The sequence below is a fragment of the Stegostoma tigrinum genome, chromosome 8, assembly GCF_030684315.1.
Source record: "Stegostoma tigrinum isolate sSteTig4 chromosome 8, sSteTig4.hap1, whole genome shotgun sequence".
NCBI classification, from domain to species: Eukaryota; Metazoa; Chordata; class Chondrichthyes; order Orectolobiformes; family Stegostomatidae; genus Stegostoma; species Stegostoma tigrinum.
In genome coordinates, this window is record NC_081361.1 from 99,393,611 (window position 1) to 99,415,668 (window position 22,058).

The 22,058-nt window shown below is 44.0% G+C and overlaps 1 protein-coding gene across 2 annotated transcripts in view; it reads left to right on the plus strand.

The window, feature by feature from the left end:
- The window catches only part of dnai3 (dynein axonemal intermediate chain 3), a 105,147-nt gene that overhangs the window by 29,021 nt on the left and 54,068 nt on the right, over positions 1-22,058 (plus strand). Inside the window, exons 9-11 of one of the 2 annotated variants that reach the window (XM_059648269.1) lie at positions 3,490-3,614; positions 6,760-6,849; positions 7,455-7,544. In XM_059648269.1, the coding sequence (XP_059504252.1) occupies positions 3,490-3,614; positions 6,760-6,849; positions 7,455-7,544 (305 nt within the window). The remainder of the gene's footprint in view (positions 1-3,489; positions 3,615-6,759; positions 6,850-7,454; positions 7,545-22,058) is intronic. The other variant, XM_059648270.1, reaches the window with a different exon arrangement.

A 22,058-nucleotide genomic window follows, 5' to 3' on the forward strand; every position in this document is an offset into this window, starting at 1 on the left:
GATCTCTGATTTAGAAGTGTCCCTCCAGAGACTGAAATGTAAAGCTTGAAGCTCCGGTCCAGCACTCAGGAAGATCCAAGCAGTGGAAGATACTGTTTACCAGATGAGGCAAGAAGCTGAGTTCCTTTCTGCCCTCTGCCTGTAAGAGTTCCTATGGCATTATTCCCCAGGCAAATACTTACCCCTCATCCAATGTCAAGAAAACAAATTATCTAGTCATTAAATAAACATTGTCAGAATAAGCGCACTGATAATCGTAGCTCATTGTTCCACAAGCTTCCACGAAATGTATAAAATCTCAATTAACACCAAAATGACCACATTGTCTGACTGACTGCTCTTCAACACAAAGCAATTCACGCCAGGTTTCATAACAAGCAGATAATAACTCTACTGGCAGTGAAAGAAGGGAATTCTAATCTATTACTTGTGACCTAACCATATCTCTTTAGAAACAAAACCCAAAAACACACACACATTCATGGTTAAGACAAGGAAAAGACAGATGATTTGACACAGATATTATGGGTCAAGAAAAGCTATACATACAGGGATTGATTATAAATCTGAAGATCAAAAACCCAGAACACCAGAGTAGATTAAAATTATTTCTCACAGTCCTTTTGATTTTAGCAGTGATGACATGGGATCTGTCTATAAAGCGATGGTTGTCCTTTACATCAATGTGTGTCATGCTGGAACAGCTGCTGAAGGGTGGCAAGCAGGTGCAGGAGGTGGTGAGGAAAGTTAGAGGTATGTTGGCCTTCATAGCGAGAGGATTTGAGTCTCGGAGTAGGGATGCCTTGCTGCAGTTACACAGCGCCTTGGTGAGGCCACACCTGGAGTATTGTGTGCAGTTTTGGTCTCCTCGCCTGAGGAAGAGCATTGATACTATGGAGAATTTCCAGCGAAGGTTCACCAGGCTGACTCCTAGGATGGCAGGACTGACATATGACTGGATAGATTGGGCTTGTACTCACTGGAATTTGGAAGAATGGGGAGGCATCTCATAGAAACATATAAAAACCTGATGGGACTGGACAAGCTAGATGCAGGAAGAATGTTCCCGAAGTTGGGGAAATCCAGAACAACAGTCACAGTCTAAGCATAAGGAGTAAGCCATTCAGGACTGAGATGAGGAAGAATTTCTTTGCTCAGAGAGTTGTGAACCTGTGGAATTCTCTCCCACAGGAAGTGGTTGGGGCCAGTTCATTAGATACATTAAAGAGGGAGCTGGATATGGCAGTCCTACCTAAAGGGATCAGGGGTTTTGTGGAGAAAGTGGGAATGGGATACTGAGATTGCGTGACCGGCCATAATCATATTGAATGGTATTACAGGTTGGAAGGGCCAAATGGCCTATCCCTGCACCTATGTTTCTATGTCTTTATGTTTCTTTGCTCTGCTGGACTTAGATCTGGCTAGAATTCTTTCTTCTGGCTTTGTCTTGTGTTTTTAATGTTTTTCTCCCATGTGGAGAGATAGAGAGAGAGAGAGAGAGAGAGAGAGAGACGAAAGAGACATTTTCAGTTCACAGGCTCTGGATGCCTCTGGCTATCGCACGCCTGCAGGTTAGTAGCAAACTGCATCTCAACCAGTCCAAGCACTCTCATCAGGCACTCTTTCCTTAACTTAAAGAATTTTTTGGTGCCTCACTGTCTCAAAGTAATAAAACTGCTACTTTGAAAAGCACCATTGTCTTGCACAGTTCTAACTATGTACCACTTGATTTTTTACACGTTGTAAAACTCTCCTGAAAGATGCAGTGTCTGACTTCCAGTCCAGTTTCTAATCCAAAATATGGCCCTTCCCTAGAGAAACTCAGTAGGTCTGACAGCATCTGTGGAGAGAGTTGCAGAGTTAAAATAGCAAGTCCAATCTGATTCTTCTTTCGAACATATCTGAAGAAGAGCAACATTGGAATGGATACTGCTGCCTTTATTTCAGATCTCCAACAGTCACAGATATTTGCTTTTATCACCTGGTCATTACCTCATTGCAGTTTATTTGAGATTTTTGTGCACAAATTGACAGCAGTGCTCCTGCATTACAACAATGATGATGCGTCCAAAGTACCTCACGGGTGTAAGTCACTCAGAGATAGCAAGACCTACAAATGTTGGGGTCAGAGACAACACAGTGTGGAGGTGGAGGAACACAGCAGGCCAGGCAGCATCTGAGGAGCAATTCTTCTGAAAAAGGGTCTAGGCCCGAGTTCCCATTATCTCTGATCCCGATCCAAAATGTCAACTTTCCTGCTCCCCTGATGCTGCCTGGCCTGCTGTGTTCCTCTAGCTCCACACTGTGTGGTCCCTGGGTATAACATGCTTTGGAATAGGCTGGAATTGTAAAAGGCACATTGACTGAGATACATAACAGGAGAAATGAAACTTATTTTAATTGATTCTACACTATCTCCCGAAGGCAAAATCATCCCCAGCCACTCTCTCAACATAACCCTAGTATGTATCAGATAAAGTAAATAACGTTGGAGCTAAATCAGTTCTCATAGTGAGATAAGGAGCATATCGTTAAACACCAGAGACGCACAAAACCCACCATTTCCATCCAGTCTGAATAAGTGAATGACTAATTGCAGGATGTCCTGAACCCCCTGTGTATCCAGTCACAACCAAAATAATAATAAAATAATTGGTCTAAAAGAATAAACAGACTCTTTATAGATTGAGTGGGCAGCGCCATATTCTTTGGTATGTCAAAGAATGTGATTTGATATCCAGTTGAAACATGTAAAATTCTAAAGGTGCTTGTGGTAGGTGTGATAACTCCTACAAGACCCATGAGGAATCACTAATTAATCTTCTGTGGAGCTTATTGAGTATGAGCTCCCTGCTGGAACTCATCACCTGAGTTTTTTATAAAGCAGATCTAGGGATGGATCTGTAGAGCTGCCTGTCCCAGGATGGGACTGGCCTGTGTCGACCATGAACAGTGGCTGTATTTTGATGTTCAACAATAAATTATGTTCCTTTCCAATTGGGTTTCCCGAGTTATTCCAGCTGGGTAGGTTCTGAGAAGCCGTTTCTCCTGGAGCGGCAACATAGGACGAGGAGTCACTGCCTCGAAATAAGGGGTGGGCCATTGGGCCTAAGATGAGGGGGATCTTTTCTCGTCCAGAGTATTGTGAATTGAATTCCTATACCCGGGTCAGGTGCGGAATCTCAGTTATTGAATAATTCCAAGTTAGAAATTGAAAGAGTTCTGGACAGTGAGGGATATAGGGGAACAGATGGGATAGTGAGGTTAAAGTAACTCATCATCCATGATCCTATTGTATGGGGTAGCAGGCTTGAAGGGCCAAGTGGCTTGTTCTACCTTTGATTTCTTTTGGTCTTCATTCTGAAAAGAGTAATGTTTGTGTGAATGCTGGTGATAGTTATAAAAGTATAAATCCATAATTTATCCAAATTATCACTAATTTTATTCATTGCACAGATTAACTGTACCAATTCTTGTGTTTATAATCAGGGCTAGTGGCTGTGTCAGTCGTTGACCGCATTACTATGGAGGACAGGATTAACTTAACCAACAGATTAGTTCGCAGTCACTCATATATCCTGTTCTGGAATTTCACCGATCCTATCCACCCACAGGTATCCAAAAGATATCATTATAACACAGTTTACAGTCTCAGACTTTGGCAAGTGGGTAAAATGCTACAGCTAAGGGTGTGAATAGGTTCTGGAAGAGAAATTACTGTACATAAAAAAATTGTGCATTAGGTTTGTACATAATACAACCCCTACTGCCTATAAATATATTCAAGGCTGAGATAGACAGATTTCTGATCTATAAGGGAATCAAGACTTACGGTGAAATGGCGGGAAGGTAGCGATGAAGAATATCAGACCAAACATGATCTCATTAAATGGTAGAGCAGGCTCAGAGCCATAAAGGATTAAAACAGACCCTTCATTGAACTCGTCCACGCCAAGTTTCCCAAACCAAACTAGTCCCATTTGTCTGTGTTCGGCCCATATGCCTCTAAACTTTTCCTACTCATGTACTTGTCCAAATGTCTTTAAATGATGTAACTGGGCCTACATCTCTCACCTCCCTGGCAGTTCATTCCACCTACATACTACCCACTTTGTGAAAAAATTGCCCCTCAGGTACCTTTTAAATCTTTCTCTTTTCACCTTAAATTTATGCTCTCTGCTTTTGAACTCCCCACCCCTAGGAAAAACGTCTTTTGCAATTCACCCTAACCATGCCCCTCATGCTTCTATCACACCCCCCAACCCCCTATGCTCCGGTGAGTAAAGTCCCAGCATATCTCCAGTCTCAGTAACATCCTGTAAATCTTTTCTGCAGTCTCTCCATTATAAGAATATCCTTCCCATAGCAAGACAACCAGAACTGTACACCGTACACCAAAAGTGGCCTCCTCAATGTCCTGTTCAACTGCAACATGAAGTCCCAACTTCTATACTCTGTGGTCTGAACAGTGAAGGCAAGCATGTTAAACACCTTCTTACTCATCCTGTCTACCTGTGATGCAACTTTCGATGAACTATATACCTGAACCCATAGGTCTGTCTGTTCTACAGCACTACCCACGGTCCTACCGTTAACTGTAAGTCTTATCCTTATTTGTCTCACCAAAATGCAACACTTTTGTACTTGATGGGTTGAGTGGCCTATTTTTGCTTCTACACCTTATAGCCTTAACAGAGCAATCATAAATAACAGGAAAACCTGAATGGTCTGGGGCTCCTCCATCTGTTTAAGGCTGATCTGATAGAGGTTTCTTGAACTATGGAAGGTTAACCATTAGATATGGAGGAAATGGTTTGAATTTTTTACTCTCCAAGTGGGGAGAATTTCAAAGTCTTAATATGATTAAGGGGGATTGAAAGGAATGTTGTTGTATTTGAAAGCTGGAGAAACACACAAGAGAGAAAGGAATGGAAGGATATAGTGATGGGGTGAGATGAAGAGGGGTGTGAGCGAGTTCAATAAAATGTGGAGCTGGAAAAGCACAGTCAGTCAAACAGCAGCTGAGCAGCAGGAAAGTTAACGTGTCGGACCAAAGCCCTTCATCAGGACTGTGGAACACAAACACCAGAACCAACTGGTTGGAACAAATCATGGAATTATAGAATCCCTATAGTGTGAAAGCAACCATCTGATCTGCACCAACCTCCAAAAAAGCATCGCACCCCCCTACCTTATCCCTGTAACCCTGCATTTCCCATGTCTTAACCCAACCAGCTTGCACATTCCAGGATGCTTTGGGCAATTTAGCATGTCCAATCCACCTAAACTGCACATCTTTGGATTGCAAAAGGAAGCCCATTATCATAACGCTAACCACACAGACACAGGGAAAACGTGCAAACTCCACACAGACAGTCACCTGAGGGTGGAATCAAACCTGGGTCACTAGTGCTGTGAGGCAGCAGTGCGAACCAATGAGCTACTATGGCACCCTATTGGCTTAGACTTACCATTTATATGCACAAATGTCTTTTGCATTGCACATTTTTTTGTTATTGTATCCATTTCATCCTGGTTTTGAATCCACAGAATCACAGAATGGTTACAGCACAGAAAGAGGCCACTCAGCCCATAATGCCTGTGCAATATTCTCATCTAAATAGTCATCTAATGCCCTTTTTGAATATTTCAGTTGAACCTGCCTCCACTTAATTTTCAGGCAGTGCATTCCACCCCTAACAACTCAGTGTGTGAAGAAGGTTTTCTTCAATTTACACTTGCATCATTTGCACATCACTTTCAATCTATGACCTCTCACTCTAATTCCTTTCATAAGTGCAAACAGTTTCTCCCTATCAATCCAGTCCACTCATGATTTTGAAAAGCTGTATCAGATCTCTTGGAAAGGAAAGATTTAGAGGGATATGAGCCAAACACAGGAAAATGGGACTAGTTCAGATTAGCAAACCTGGTTGGCATGGACGGCTTGGACTGAAGGGTCTGTTTCCACGCTGTAGGACTCTATGATAGGTTTCAAACAATAACAAGCAAAGGTAGAAACGGAGCTCAGTCTCCAATTGGCCATAGTCTCATTGATTGTTGCAGTAGGCTTGAGAGGTTGAATAGTCTCACTATGGGTGTGGGCATTATGGTTAGACCAAAAGGTATTGGAGCAGAATTAATCCATTCAACCCATCAGGTCTGCTCCACCACCTGATCGTGGCAGATATGATTCCCAATCCAGCAGTTATTGCTTATCCTTAATTGCCCAGAGGGCAGTTAGGAGTCGATCATACTGCTGTGGGTCATGTAGGCCAGACCAAGTAAGGATAGCAGATTTCCTTTCCTGAGGGACATTAGTGAACTGGCTATGATTTCCCCCCCCCCCCCAGCAATCAGCAACAGTTTCATTCTTAATTCCATATTTTTAATTGGATCACAATCTGCAGTGGCAGGATTTGAACCCAGATCTCCAGAACATTACCTGGGTCTCTGGATTAATAGTCTAGTGATAATACCACTAGGCCATTGCTTCTTCCTAAGTTGCACTCAATATCAGTCTTTCATTCTTTCTCTCTGATGTTGTGATGGAGCTCCCCGCTGTGTTAGCAAGTTCTCCATTCACTGCACTCCCTTATACTGACTGAAAATATCACACTAGGTTAAAATGTATTGTGGGATTGTAATTGTTTGTGGATTCACTTGAACAGCCATTCTGACTGACCATGTATGAGGTGAACAGACTGATTTTGGGAAAGTCTTAAACATTTGTCTTTCCTGTGTTTGATTTTCATTTAGATCATGTTAGAGTCACCAGATGATATTTACAGCTTTCAGTTTTGTCCAACGGACCCAAATATTTTGGCAGGAGGCTGTAAGAATGGCCAGGTAATGTGTAAATTGTAAAGCATCAAGTTTTAACATCTGAGAACAGTCGAAATGTAAAATCACTCTATAATTTAATACAAAGTCTCTTGGAATGCAGTGTTATGTGATTGGTCCACGTACATGATTTCCTTTCACCCACACTCAGTTGTCCTGTCTTCAGCGATCTCTTAACTTTGTATTTCCTTCCTGAAGCTTCGTCCCCTAAATCTTAGGATTGTAGTGATTGGCAATGAGATCCCTGATTGGGGTTGTTAACCTGGGCCAACCAGGCAGCCCTGGCTGACAGATGTAAACAGGAGATTCAGAGATTCTCTTCACTCTAGGCTCTTCCTCTGAGCCAGCTGGCCAGCATCCCTCTACTGTGCACATGAAAATAGAGGGTAACTTAGCGACAGGTTACTGGCCTCTGTGGAGTTATTTCATGATGCTGTTTAATATTGAGTCCCTTTAACTCAGGTTTCAAACCCTTCGCTGGCTTATTGCTGAGTTTTGCTTGAGAATGTGTGAAAGAGTTTGGGACCATCTCACTACATTCAAGGTGCTTTATAAATACATGGGGTTGTTATTGTTGCTTATAGCTGTGCTTTCTGTTTTTCCTGGCTCAGGTGGTGCTGTGGGACATCACCAAATTTGCGAGCATATTGCAGGGCAACATTCCAGCAACAAAGCCTGAAGCTGTGAAGTCCAATCTCTTGGTGAGTGACTTGTGAAGGTTGTGGTCTGGTGACAGCATGTTACAGCTGGACCACAGTCACTCCTTTCATACCTATTTCAGCATCTGCATCCCCAGCTCTATCTGGCACATAATGACCAGGGTCTTATTGCCTCATCCCCTGCCTCCATTTTGACGCATCCCGTTCTCCTGGTATTGATCACTAGATAAGTCCACCTCCCCTCTCTACTGCTCCACTCTGGTGTCTCCCTCTAGCCCACCATACATCCACTGGATCTTTAGCTTATTCTCCCCTGCCCTTTACAGATAGGAGTCTTTCACCCATACCTGGTCTGGCCCTATATGTGACTCCAGACCCACAGCAATGTGACTATCTCCTAACAGCCCTCGGGGCAATTAGGGCAATAAATGTTGGCCTGGCCACCAGTGCCATCGTCTTGGGAATGAATGAAAAAAGTCTCCAGTCAGAAGAAATATATCAAAGAACAAATTTGCAAGGAAGTTACAGTGAGGCACAAGAACTACAAAGTAGTTATAATGGGTATGATCTTAATCCTAATATAGACTGGGTTAGTAATAGTGTAAATGGTAGAGTTTGTGAAGTGTGTTGCAGAGAATACTTTTACAGCAATGTGTTGAGAAACGCTGGATCTGGTTTTGGGGAATGATGGCACTCATACCTGGGTCTCTGGATGAAGACTGTAATGATAGTACCTCAAGGCCATCACCTCCAACAAACTGCCTCATCTTCAGGAGGCCAGTTATCTGCTTCAACGTGTTCCTGGTTGAAGAACGGGTTGCAATGTGTCCACAGTAGGCATTAGTCTGGGGTTAATGTGATGGAAGCATCAGCTGTGGTTGTTGAGGGTAATCTTTGTCTCCCCGCCCCCCATAGACATCCAGCTCTTGAAACAGAGCAGGAACTTGCGAATCCTCAAGACAGAGGTGTCATGGCGGGCCCCAGGGTACCTGGTGAAGATTTGTAAGAGGTAGCATGGATAAACATAGATCGCTTGTACATTGATGGAATGGAACACCTTCCTGTTGATCAGTCAATCACATTAAGATATGACACTCTCAATGTAAAGCATGTACAGTCTATAGTACTCGACATCTCAGGGAAGCTCAGCTGTGTTGTTAAAGCTGAGCTGCAGCACTGACCTTTTACAGGGGGAAAGAGATGAAACGGTGTGAAATGACATAACTTGTGTCGGTAACAGTCTTGATACAATTTTGAGGTGAGATTGGTAAAGACTGCATTATTTTCTTTTACTTTTTTTTGTTGTGGCTCAAACTGGGAAAAAGACTGTTTTACAACAAAGAACTAAGGAAGGAATTGCTGTTCTTTATAAAACAGATTACTGAATCTCATTGGAAGTCATATTTACACTGTTGCTTTGCAAGTAGTGGGGAAAGGAATAACAAGTGGCATGGTGCCAGTGCACAAGTAAAAAATAAGATTCAGCTTCTAACACGTTGCTGATTGGTTTGTGGAATTATGACCGATAGTGGATGCCAAAGGTGGTCAGCCTGACAACAATGCCCAGATTGGTCCCTGGTTAGGTAAATAGCTTGTGGGTGTGAACAGTTAGTAGGCTTCAGACATCTGGAAGACCAGGTGGTATTCTCTTCCTGCCGATCTCTCTGTCTCTCTGTCTCTCTCTGTCTCTCTGTCTCTCTGTCTCTGTGTCTCTCTGTCTCTGTGTCTCTGTATCTGTCTCTGTCTCTGTCTCTGTCTCTCTCTGTCTCTCTCTCTCTCTCCAGTGAAATACCTGAAGCTTAGGAAATCTAGCTGATGTCACCCAACAGCTGCTGTAAGCTGAGATAACAAGGTGTAGAGCTGGATGAACACGGCAGGCCAAGCAGCATCAGAGGAGCAGGAAAACTGATGGAAGAAGGGTCTAGACCCAAAACGTCAGCTTTCCTGCTCCTCTGATGCTGCTTGGCCTGCCGTGTTCATCCAGCTCTACACCTTGTTATATCAGATTCCCCAGCATCGGCAGTTGCTACTATCACTGCTGTAAGCTATTGTTTTTAACAAATACATCAGAAACTTCATAATTTGTGAATCAGTCACTCTGTACCTCCTGTGAAAAAGTGGAAGAACCTAGAGCCATAGAGTTACACAACATGGAAACAGATCCTTCAGGCCAAATTGTCCATGCTGATCAAGTTTCCCAAACTAAACTAGTCCCATTTGCTTGCATTTATCTCTCTAAGCCTTCCCTATTCATGTGTCTGCCCGAATGTCTTTTAAATGTTGTAATTGGACCTGCATCTACCACTTCCTCTGGCAGTTCTTTCCACATACGAAGCGCCCTCTGTGTGAAAAAGTTGCTCCTTGGGTCCCTTTTAAATCTTTCCCCTCTCACCTGAAAAATATGCCCCTACTTTTGAATTCCACCCCCACACCACACCGCCCCCGCCCCCTGACCCTGGCCATATTAGGTAAAAGACTATCCTGAAGGTAAAGATTAAATAAATGAAGAACTTGGTAAACAAATGGAACGTTCCATTGAATCCTGAGGACTGGTGCTATTGAACAATTTCCCCTCCATCCACAGCACCATTTTTTTTTATTTCTGTCTGTGCGTATAGGGAGTTTTAGAAGGAGAGTAGAGTTTTAACAACAGAATTATGTGTCAACTGTTGAATCATAATTTATGTTAAGTGTAGAAGCCTGGTCTGTGTTTTTTGCTGATCTATGTCTATCAGTCAGGTAAATTAGGGACTTTGTGATTAGAGGTGTCTTCAACCTGCACTGTGTCAGTGCCTGATGAATGCAATTGCCCCTTGGAGGACCTCACAGTGCCCACAAGTAGAGCTCGCCTGCTCAGACAGAAAATAAACACCTACACAGCCAACTCCAGGTATGGTCACAGGCATTTTCAATTTCCATTGCACGCTTGCGATGCAGATTAGTATGGCAAATGACACAATAGGAGGAGGTGACAGCCTAGTAGAATCACTGGACTGTTATTCCAGATACACAGGTAAGGTTTTGGGCAGAGATAATGGGAAGTGTAAATGCTGGAGAATCCAAGATAACAAAGTGTAGAGCTGGATGAACACAGCAGGCTAAGCAGCATCTTAGGAGCACAAAAGCTGACGTTTCGGGCTTTTCTGATAAAGAGTCCAGGCCTGAAACGTCAGCTTTGGTGCTCCTAAGATGCTGCTTGGCCTGCTGGGTTCATCCAGCTCTACACTTGTTATCTAAGGTTTTGGGCATTCAGGTTCAAATGGCAGGTGGTAGAATTTAAATTCGATAAAAATCTGGAATGAAGAGTCGAATGATGATTATGAATCCATTGTCGATTGTCAGGAAAATCCCATCTAATTCACTAATGTCCTTTAGGGAAGGAAATCTGCCATCCTTACCCAGATTGGTCTACATGTGACTCCAGACCCAAAGCAATGTGATTGACTCATAAACTGCCCTCTGGGCAATTAGGGATAGGCAATAAACATTGACCTAGCCAGTGATGACCTCAGCCAATGAATGAACAAAAAAAAAGTTCAAGCTTGGCAGAGTGAATATTGGGCTTAGCCTGACATTCAAAGCCCTCACGACCCCTCCTTGCATCTCCTGTCAAGTCAATCAGTGCTCAGCTTCCACTGCACATTCCCACCTAACTCTTCAATATCAGTCTTCATCACTGAAAACTATCTCCTCACCTTTAGACCTACGGTTTAGCCATACAAACAATCCAACAGCAATGTCTCCTGTGGAAATCTACGTGTTGTGACTGTCGATGACCAACCAATGATATAGGAGCCGACGTCATCTAATCTGATTATCTCCCATCATGTCTCCCATATATGTTTGGTATGTCCCCTGCACCCCCCTTCCCAGCTGTTCTCTCTGCATTCCCAGTGTACTGCCTCCAATCCCCACAACTGACTTCCCACCTTCCAGACCATAACTATGATCCCTGATAACCTGCCTATCCCCGAGGTACATGGAACAAACCTCCCGGACTGACCATGTCCTTCTGATTTGAACGGACAGGCCCGTTCAGGATCATTGGATAAAGGAACAGAATTAAGCTACTCAGTCCATCAGGTAAACGCCTGAAGTATACCACTGGGCAAGAGTTATAGCTGGGGGAAAGGCAATTATGATGAGATTAGGCAAGATTTAGGGAGCATAGAATGGGGAAGGAAACTGCAGGGGATGGGCACATTAGAAATGTGGAACTTATTCAAGGAAAAGCTCCTCTGTGTCCTAGATAAGTATGTACCTGTCAGGCAGGGAGGAAGCTGTAGAGTGTGGGAGCTGTGGTTTACGAAGGAGTTGGAATCTCTTGTCAAGAGGAAGAAGAAGGCTTATGTTAGGATGAGATATGAAGGGTCAGTTAGGGCATTTGAGGGCTATGAGGTAGCCAGGAAAGACCTAAAGAGAGAGCTCAGAAGAGCCAGAAGGAGACATGAGAAGTTGTTGGCGGATAGGATCAGGGTAAACCCTAAGGCTTTCTATAGGTATTTAAGGAATAAAAGAATGACGAAAGTAAGATTAGGCCCAATCAAGGATCGTAGTGGTAAATGGTGAGTGGAGTCAGAGGAGATAGGGGAAGCGCTAAATGAATATTTTTCAACAGTATTCACTCTAGAAAATGACAATGTTGTCGAGGAGAATACTGAGATACGGGCTACTAGACTAGGTGGGATTGAGGTTCACAAGGAAGAGGTATTAGAAATCCTACAGAGTGTGAAGATGGATATGTCCCCTGGGCCGGATGGGATTTATCCTTGGATCCTCTGGGAAGCCAGGGAGGAGATTGCCGTGCCTTTGGCATTGATCTTTAACTCGTCATTGTCTACAGGAATAGTGCCAAATGACTGGAGGATAGCAAATGTGGTTCCCCTGTTTAAGAAGGGGTGTAGAGACAACCCTGGTAATTATAGACCAGTGAGCCTTACCTCAGTTGTTGGTAAAGTGTTGGAAAAGGTTATAAGGGATAGGATTTATAATCATCTAGAAAAGAATAAATTGGTTCGGGATAGTCAGGACGGTTTTGTGAAGGGAAGGTCGTGCCTCACAAACCTTATTGAGTTCTTTGAGAAGGTGACCAAACAGGTAGATGAGAGTAAACCGGTTGATGTGGTGTATATGGATTTCAGCAAGGCATTCGATAAGGTTCCCCATAATAGGCTATTGTACAAAATGCGAGGAATGGAATTGTGGGAGATATAGCAGTTTGGATCAGAAATTGGCTTGCTGAAAGAAGACAGAGGGTGGTAGTTGATGGGAAATGTTCATTCTGGAGACCAGTTACTAGTGGTGTGCCGCAAGGGTCGGTGTTGGGTCCACTGCTGTTTGTCATTTTTATAAATGACCTGGATGAGGGCGTAGAAGGATGTGTTAGTAAATTTGTAGACGACACTAAGGTCGATGGAGTTGTGGATAGTGACGAAGGATGCTGTAGGTTGCAGAGAGACATAGATAAGCTGCAGAGCTGGGCAGAGAGGTGGCAAATGGAGTTTAATGCAGACAAGTGTGAGGTGATGTGCTTTGGTAGGAGTAACCGTAAGGCAAAGTACTGGGCTAGTGGTAAGATTCTTGGCAGTGTAGATGAGCAGAGAGATCTCGGTGTCCATGTACACAGATCCTTAAAAGTTGCCACCCAGGTTGACAGGGCTGTTAAGAAGGCATACAGTGTTTTAGCTTTTATTAAGAGAGGGATCGAGTTCTGTAACCAAGAGGTTATGCTGCAGCTGTACAAAACTCTGGTGCGGCCGCACTTGGAGTATTGCGTACAGTTCTGGTCACCGCATTATAAGAAGGATGTGGAAGCTTTGGAAAGGGTGCAGAGGAGATTTACTAGGATGTTGCCTGGTATGGAGGGAAGGTCTTGTGAGGAAAGGCTGAGGGACTTGAGGCTGTTTTCATTAGAGAGAAGAAGGTTGAGAGGTGACTTAATTGAGACATATAAAATAATCAGAGGGTTAGATAGGGTGGATAGGGAGAGCCTTTTTCCTAGGATGGTGACGGCAAGCACGAGGGGGCATAGCTTTAAATTGAGGGGTGAAAGATATAGGACAGATGTCAGAGGTGGTTTCTTTACTCAGAGAGTAGTAAGGGAATGGAACGTTTTGCCTGCAACAGTAGTAGATTTGCCAACTTTAAGTACATTTAAGTCGTCATTGGATAAGCATGTGGACGTACATGGAATAGTGTAGGTTAGATGGGCTTGAGATCGGTATGACAGGCCAGCACAACATCGAGGGCCAAAGGGCCTGTACTGTGCTGCAATGTTCTATGTTCTATGTTCAATCATGGCTGATAGATTTCTCAAAGCCCGTTCTCCTGCCTTCTCATCGTAACCCTTGATCTCCTTACTAATCAAGAATCTGTCTATCCCTTTCTTAAATATATTCAATAATTTGGCCTCAACAGCTTTCTGCAGCAATGACCACAGACCCATCACCCTCTGGCTGTGGAAAATCCTCCTTATCTCAGTTCTACAGGGGCATCCCTTCACCCTGAGGTGCTGCCCTCAGGTCCTAGTCTCTTGAACTAATGAAAACATCTTCTCCATGACCAATGAATCAGGCCTCTCAGAATTCTGTAAGTTTCAATCAGATCCCCCCTCATCCTTCTAAACATCAACAAGTGCAGACCTCTCCTTGAATTACAAGCCCTTCAAACCTGGGATTATTCTTGTAAACTTCCTCTGGACCCTCTCTAAGGACAGCACGTCTTTCCTAAGATATGTGGCTCAAAACTGCTCACAATATTCCAAATGCTGTCTGACCAGAGCCTTGTACAGCTTCAGCAGTACATCCTTGTTCTCGTATTCTAGCCCCCTTGAAATGAATGCTAGCATTGCATTTGCTTCCTAATTGCCAACTGAACCTGCAAATTAACCTTAGGAGAATCCTGAATCCCAAAACCCTTTGCGCTTCAGATTTCTGAAACCTTTGCTTGTTTGGGAAATAGTTTATGCCTCTATTCTTCCTACCAAAGAGTATAACCTGATTAGGAACAACAATCAAAGTTCAGCAGTTCTGGCAACATCGGTGGAGAGAAAATCAGAGTTAATGTTTCGGGTCCGGTGACCCTTCCCCAGAGCTGAGGTTCTTGTAAACCCCCTCACCAGGTTTTGTGTCACCATACCCGAAACGTTAATTCTGATTTTCCCTCCACAGATGCTGACAGACCTGCTGAGCTTTTCCAGAAACTTCGGTTTTTGTTCCTGATTTACAGCATCCGCAGTTCTTTTTGGAGAGAGTAGGAACCGCAGATGCCGGAGAATCTGAGATAACAAGGTGTGGAGCTGGATGAACACAGCAGGCCAAGCAGCATCAGAGGAGCAGGAAAGCTGACGTTTCGGGCCTAGACCCGCGGTCCATTTCTGAAGAAGGGTTTAGGCCCGAAACATCAGCCTTCCTGTTCCTCTGATGCTCCTTGGCCTGTTGTGTTCCTCCAGATCTACACCTTGTTATCTCAGCTCTTTTCCGTTTTTGTTTAGTGTGTAACCTGATTGATGGGCGACCGTGGCCCCTGACTGATGTCAGTGCAGCCTCCCAAACCAACTTACAATGAATCCCCTGCAGTGGCTCTGCAAGACCAACTGTGGCCCAAAAGCTGGAATGAAGTGATACTGAATCCCTGACCCTAGCTGCCCCAAACAGCTGACTGACCAAGACCAGGTCCCAGGATTGAAATAGGAAGCTGTAGTGATTGGAACCGTAGCTAACCATTAACTATGAAACCCAGGGGTTGTTAACTTGGGCCAATAAGGGAACCCTGGCTGACAGATATAAACAGGAGATTCAGAAGTTTCCTCAGTCTAGGAACTCCAAACCCATGACCACTTCTATCTAGAAGGACAAAAGCACCAGATATAATGGAACACAATCACCTCCAAGTTCCCCTCCAGGTCATTCACCATCATGACATGGAAATATATCACCGTTTCTTCACTGTCCCTGGGTCAAAATCCTGGAATTCCCTCCCTAAGGGCATTGTGGGTTAACCCTCAGCAGGAGGAATGCAGTGGTTCAAGAAGGCAACTCGCCCCCACCTTCTCACAGGGCAACTAGGGATGTGCAAGAAATGCTGGCCAGCCAGCGACACCCATATCCTACAAAAAATGATTAAAAACAAAGCCAGCTTTGAGCTGGCTGGTCACAGCCCACGTGTGTTGGGATACTGGCCTCTGTGCAGTTATTTCACTGCCCTTGACTGATAGTGGAAAGACCCCCTGACTGGCAGGAGCCCCTCTCGAGTTGACCAAAAACTTCCGTTTGGCTGATGCGCATTCACATGCTGCAGGTGTGAGATTGATGGAGCTGCATGCTACACAGCCGCATGTCCACCCTGGTAACTGATCTCTGCTGGCCGCAAGAACAAGCTGCCTGGCTTTTTATCTGTATGAAACAGCAAGGCGACGCAGAGGCACTGAGACCGTGTCGGCTTCTGAATGAGGCAGCAAAACACTAAAAGAAGAAGCCAAGACAGAGCTACTGTGAGAATCCAAGTGAACACAAAATCAATGAGTGCTGAGAGAGTAAGGAAAAACGAAGTAAAAACCATGTTTGTGCCAGCTGCCTCTGAACACAATAGGTTTTCTGAGCAAGAAATTCTCTGAAAAGAATGTGTATTAAATTTAAGGGACAGATTCCACCCTCTTGCGAAAGGACAAGAGAATCATGTGTGTTCCATAGTTATTTTTGGCAATTGTGTAAACCCACTTAAAAAGGAACCGCAGGATTTTTGTGTGGGAGGCCTCTGTGTTTATTGATCTTTACAGGAAATGACAGCTGGGTGCAGTGTGGAAATGCTTAAGGATTGTATTTGACTTTAGTTCACAGTTCCCCATCTGTGCAGCAGCTTCACTTAAACAGGGAATATTGCTCTTTACTGGGGAGCACACCCAAGAGAATAGCTGAGTTTAGGATGGTATAAAAAAAATTACATGCAAAGATCCTATTCTATCAAACATTCCTGTCTCTCACTGAGTGAGCTGCCAGCCATTGTCTGTTTCTCTGTCTGAACTTTTTTGATTTGACTTGATTTATTATAGTCACATGTACCTAGTTACAGTGAAAAGTTTTGTTTTGCATACAGTACAGGCATATCATACCATACAAAGTGCATCAGGGTAATAAAACAGAGCGAGGAATAACAATGTTGCAGCTGTAGAGATGATGCACAGACAGTGAGGTCAACATTAAATTTAAAATTTTAGAGGTCCATTCAGAAGCCTAATAACAGTAGGGAAGAAGCTGTTCTTGAATCTGTTGGTCTCTGTGTTTAAAGTTTTGTATCTTCGGTCTAACAAAAGAGGTTGGAATAGATTATAATTCAGGTGTGAGGGATCTTTGATGCTGGCTGTGTTCTCTCTCTCTCTCTCTCTCTCTCTCTCATTCACTCAGTCTCTCCTCCACATCTCTCCAACTTCCTAATACAGTGGGAAATAAGGGTTTATGAAACGAAAGCAGAAATTGCTGGAGAAACTCCACAGGTCTGGCAGTATCTGTGGTGAGACGAACAGAGTTAACATTTTGAATCCTGTATCATGCTTTATCAGACCTAAAGAAGGGCAACTAGACTCAAAAATGTTAACTCTGCTTTCTTCTCACCGATGTTGCAAGACTGACTGAGATTTTCCAGCAATTTCTGCTTTTGTTTCGGATCTCCAGCAGCCACAGTGCTTTGTTTTATTTTAAGGGTTTATGACATTGCTGTGGGTCTAGAGTCACATGTAGGCCAGGCCGAGTAAGGGCAGCAGATTTCCCTCCCTGAAGAGTATGAGTGAGCCAGATGGGTTTCACAACAATTGATGACACCAGCGTTTCACGGTTGCAGTTTCTGGGGGTGGCATTACATGGGACACTGAAGCCGGTGAGCCTGAAAGGTAAGCTAGTCTCACCTGATTGAATCTGACAACAACCCTGTCTGGATGTGAGTTTGCTCGCTGAGCTGGAAGGTTAGTTTTCAGACGTTTCGTCACCATTCTAGGTAACATCATCAGTGAGCCTCCGACGAAGCGCTGGTGTTATGTCCCGCTTTCTATTTATCTGGTTAGGTTTCCTTGGGTTGGTGATATCATTTCCTGTTCTTTTTCACCTGACATCACCAACGTAGGAAATGACATCACCAACCCAAGGAAACCTAACCAGATAAATAGAAAGCGGGACATAACACCAGCGCTTCGTCGGAGGCTCACTGATGATGTTACCTAGAATGGTGACGAAACGTTTGAAAACGAACCTTCCAGCTCGGCGAGCAAACTCACATCCAGAACCTCAACCTGAGCTACAAATCTTCTCAAAACTCACAACCCTGTCTGCTCCCCTGAAATTCATTCCTAATAGCAAACATTAAACATTTAAGGTTTGAATTATATTTGGAATCTGGGGAAACAGCAATAAATGTAATTAGTCTGCAAATTTATCAGCTGCTGCCTCTAGTGACTGTGAAATGGCCTGGTCTCTGTGCAGCAGCATTGTGAACTCTTCTGATAATTAAAAAGCCAGCTTTTCATTGGAACCGGGGCCTCTTTTGCCAAGGAAATTTACAGACGGATTATAATTGTTGCTGTATTTTCTCCAGATTTTACAATTAGTTTGCATTCACAACATTTAAGACCTATGTTCTTAAGGCATGTGATATGCATACTTAGGTTTTAAATGTTGTGAAGGCTTCAGTGTATAATTTCCTTGGGGCCTTATGTGGTTGAGTGTATTTAAGATTAACCATCTTATTGTCTAATGGGAAAAGTCTTGTAGAGTAAATAAGATGCAGTTAATTGTATAAAAACTGAAAGAACTGCGGAGGCTGTAAATCAGGAACAAAAACAGAAGTCAATGGAGAAGCTCAGCAGGTCTGGCAGCATCTCTGAAGGAAAAAACAGAGCTAACATTTCAGGTCTGGTGACCCTTCCTCAAAAGGAGGAAGTTCTGAGGAAGGGTCGCATACATATATATTTCAGTTTGGATTTTGGAATTTGAAATAATGGCATATGGGTGTCTGTGTGTCTGAAGGAGTTTAATAATTCACTGAAAGTATTTCTGTAACCATGGTGATTTCTTTAAAAACATTGTGTGAGAGCCCACCGACTCCCACAGCTACTTAGAATACACCTCCTCCCACCCACCTTCCTGCAAAAATGCCATCCCCTATTCCCAATTCCTTTGCCTCTGCCACATCTGGTCCCAGGATGAGGCATTCCACTCCTGTACATTTCAGATGCCCTTGTTTTTCAAGGACTGCAACTTTCCCCCTTCAGTGGTCGAGAACGCCCTTAACCATGTCTCCTGCATTTCCCACAACTCATCCCTCACACCCCGCCCCACAATAAAAACCAAAACAGAATCCCCCTCATCCTCATGTACCACCCCACCAACCTCCGGACCTAGCGCATCATCCGCCGAAACTTCCGCCATCCGCATCTGACCGCACCACCAAAAACATATTTCCCCCCCCCACCCTTATCTGCTTTCGGGAGGGAGCACTCTCTCCGTGACTCCCTTGTCCACTCCACACTCCCCTTCAGCCCCACTTCACCTGTCATGTTTCCCTGCAGCTGCAGGAAATGCTACACCTGCTCCTATACCTCCCCTCTCACCCCCATCCCAGGCCCCAAGATGACATTCCACATCAAGCAGAGGTTCACCTGCACATCTGCCAATGTGGTATACTGCATCCACTGTCCCCGTTGTGGCCTCCTCTACATTGGGGAAACCAAGTGGAGGCTTGGGGACTGCTTTGCAGAACACCTCCACTCGGTTCGCACTAAACAACTGCACCTCCTAATCTCGAACCATTTCAACTCCCCCTCCCATTCCTCAGATGACATGTCCATCCTGAGCTTCCTGCAGTGCCACAGTGATGCCACCCGAAGGTTGCAGGAACAGCAACTCATATTCCGCTTGGGAACCCTGCAGCCCAATGGTATCAATGTGGATTTCACAAGCTTCAAAATCTCCCCTCCCCACTACCGCATCCCAAAACCAGCCCAGCTCGTCTCCACCTCCCTAACCTGTCCTTCCTCCCAACTATCTCCTCCTCCCACCTCAAGCCCCACTCCATCTCCTACCTGCTAACCTCATCCTGCCCCCTTGACCCATCCATCCTCCCTGGACTGATCTATCTCCTCCCTACCTCCCCACCTGCACTCATCTTTACTGTCTCCTTACCCGCCTCTTTGACCTGTCTGTCTCCTCTCCACCTATCTTCTCCTCTATCCATCTTCTATCCGCCTCCCCCCCTCCCTATTTATTTTCAGAACCCGCTTCCTCTCCCCCATTTCTGAAGAAGGGTCTAGGCCTGAAACGTCAGGTTTCCTGCTCCTGTGATGTTGCTTGGCCTGCTGTGCTCATCCAGCTCTACACCTTGTTATCTCTTGTGTGAGAAAGACTTCCTGAAGAATGTCTTTCTGGTTTGCAATGGGATAATTTTACAAGTGAACAAAGTAAACTGTTGTTGTAATAGGCTCCAATTTAGAATGTCAGTGCTTTATTCTACTTCTTTTTTCTTTTGGTTTGGAGAAACACTAATGGCTTGGGGAACCTTTCGTTTGAGTTTGCACACTTTCTTGGCTGAAGCAGAGTGTGTAAAGCAGTTGCTTCTGTGAAAGGAAGTTAGTTAGAATTATGAAGAAAAGATGTCCCTCGTAGAAGGAATTGATTAAAAGTTCCAGACCAGGAGTATTTGATTAAAACTCCGAGGGGCTCTTTGAAACTGACAACATTTCAGCTCAGTTGTATCAAGTCCTATCGAGGGTCTCTCAAAACTGAGTCTTGAATTTGGAGCTATATGGATTATAGAGAAATGAATTTTCTCCAGCGTGACTATCGTTAAGGGATGCTTTTGGGATCAATGGGATTATATTTTTACCAAGTTTTTGAAGTTTTAAACATGTTACATGTAAATAGTTTTGCTTATTCTATTTATCTTCAATTCTTCAGTGTAATAAACTTCCATTTTATTGCTAAATCCAAATTGGCACACTTCCCTCATACATTTGTTGCCACTCATACATTTTCCCAATAATTTCTGTTTCTGGTTCCTAATGTCAATTGCCGGAGACATTTTATTTTCATTTCTGACTGCTCCCGTTCTCATTTTTTAAAAAAAATTCATTAATGGGATGACGACACCGCTGGCAGGACCAGCATTACATACCCAGAGTTAACCACATTGCTGTGGGTGTGGAGTCACATGTAGGCCAGAACAGGTAAGGATGTCAGTTTCCTTCCCTAAAGGACATTAGTGAACCAGATGAGTGTTTCCAACAATAAACAATGGATTCATGGTCATCATTAGGTTCTCAATTCCATATATTTTATTCAATTCAAATTCCACCATTTGCCTTGGCAGGATTTGAACCCAGATGCCCGGAATGTTATTGAGGTCTCAGCATTTACAGCCCAGCGATAAAATGACTTGGCCATTGCCTCCCCATTATTAGCAGCATCACTAACATGACCTATATCCACATCTGTAACATTGCCTGCTTCAGCTCAACTGCTACTGGAACCTCATTCATTCCTTTGCTCTCTCTAGAGCTGTGTCTCACATTTTCTATCCTCTGTAAAACTGAGGTCATCCAAACTCTGCTCCTCATGTCCAAACTCACACCAAGTCCAATTCTCTCTCAGCCCCTCTGCTCGCTGGCATGCATTTGCTCCACATCAACCTGTTGCTTAATTTTAAGTTTTCATCCTTGTTTACAAATTTCTTGAATCCTCCCACCCCACGACATTGCTCTAACCTTTCCCTCCATATTTCCCCACGTACATCTGAAATATTGAGTCTCCTTTAATGCTGGCCTTTTGGACATTCCCTTTGATTGGCCAGCTAGTTTCGAAAGCCCCAAATACCCACATTTAATTGTATGGCAAAACACGCTCTGTCTGTTCATTGGGATGTGGGCCTTACTGGCTGGGCCAGGCGTCCCCTAATTGCCCTGGTAGTGAGCTGCCTTCTTGAACCGCTATAGTCCTTGGGATCTAGAGACACCTAGGGAGCTGTTAGAAAAGGATTTACAGAATTTTAATGCCTTGTGGATGCCCAGTCTTGAGTTGCTAGTTCTGTCTAAAATCTGACCCATTTAGTACAGTGATAGTGCCACGCAACATGATGCAGAGTTGAACTCAACTGAGCTCAGTCCTCCAAGTAGAGTCCGAACCAATTCCTTATATAACACTTAACTTCATCTATAAATTCACTGTCTTCTGTTCCAGATCTACTAAATGTAAGGGGTCAGTTAGCTCAGTTGACTAGACAACTGGTTTGTGATGCAGGCATGGATCAATTCCCACACTAGCTGAGGAGTCTCCTTCTCACCATCTCCCCTCACTTGAGGTGAGGTGAGGTGATCCAATTCGATCTGATCCACCATTAAACCACCAGCAGTTGTCACTGCCTTGAATGCGAGTGGTCTGCTAGGCTGGAATGACTCTATTCATTACCAACAATCAGATTGAGAATTCCACGCCTCATCTTTCAGCCCATTACATTGGAGACCTAATAATCAATGACACATACAAAGTCTGTTTCAGAAACCGAGCATGTTGGATTTGA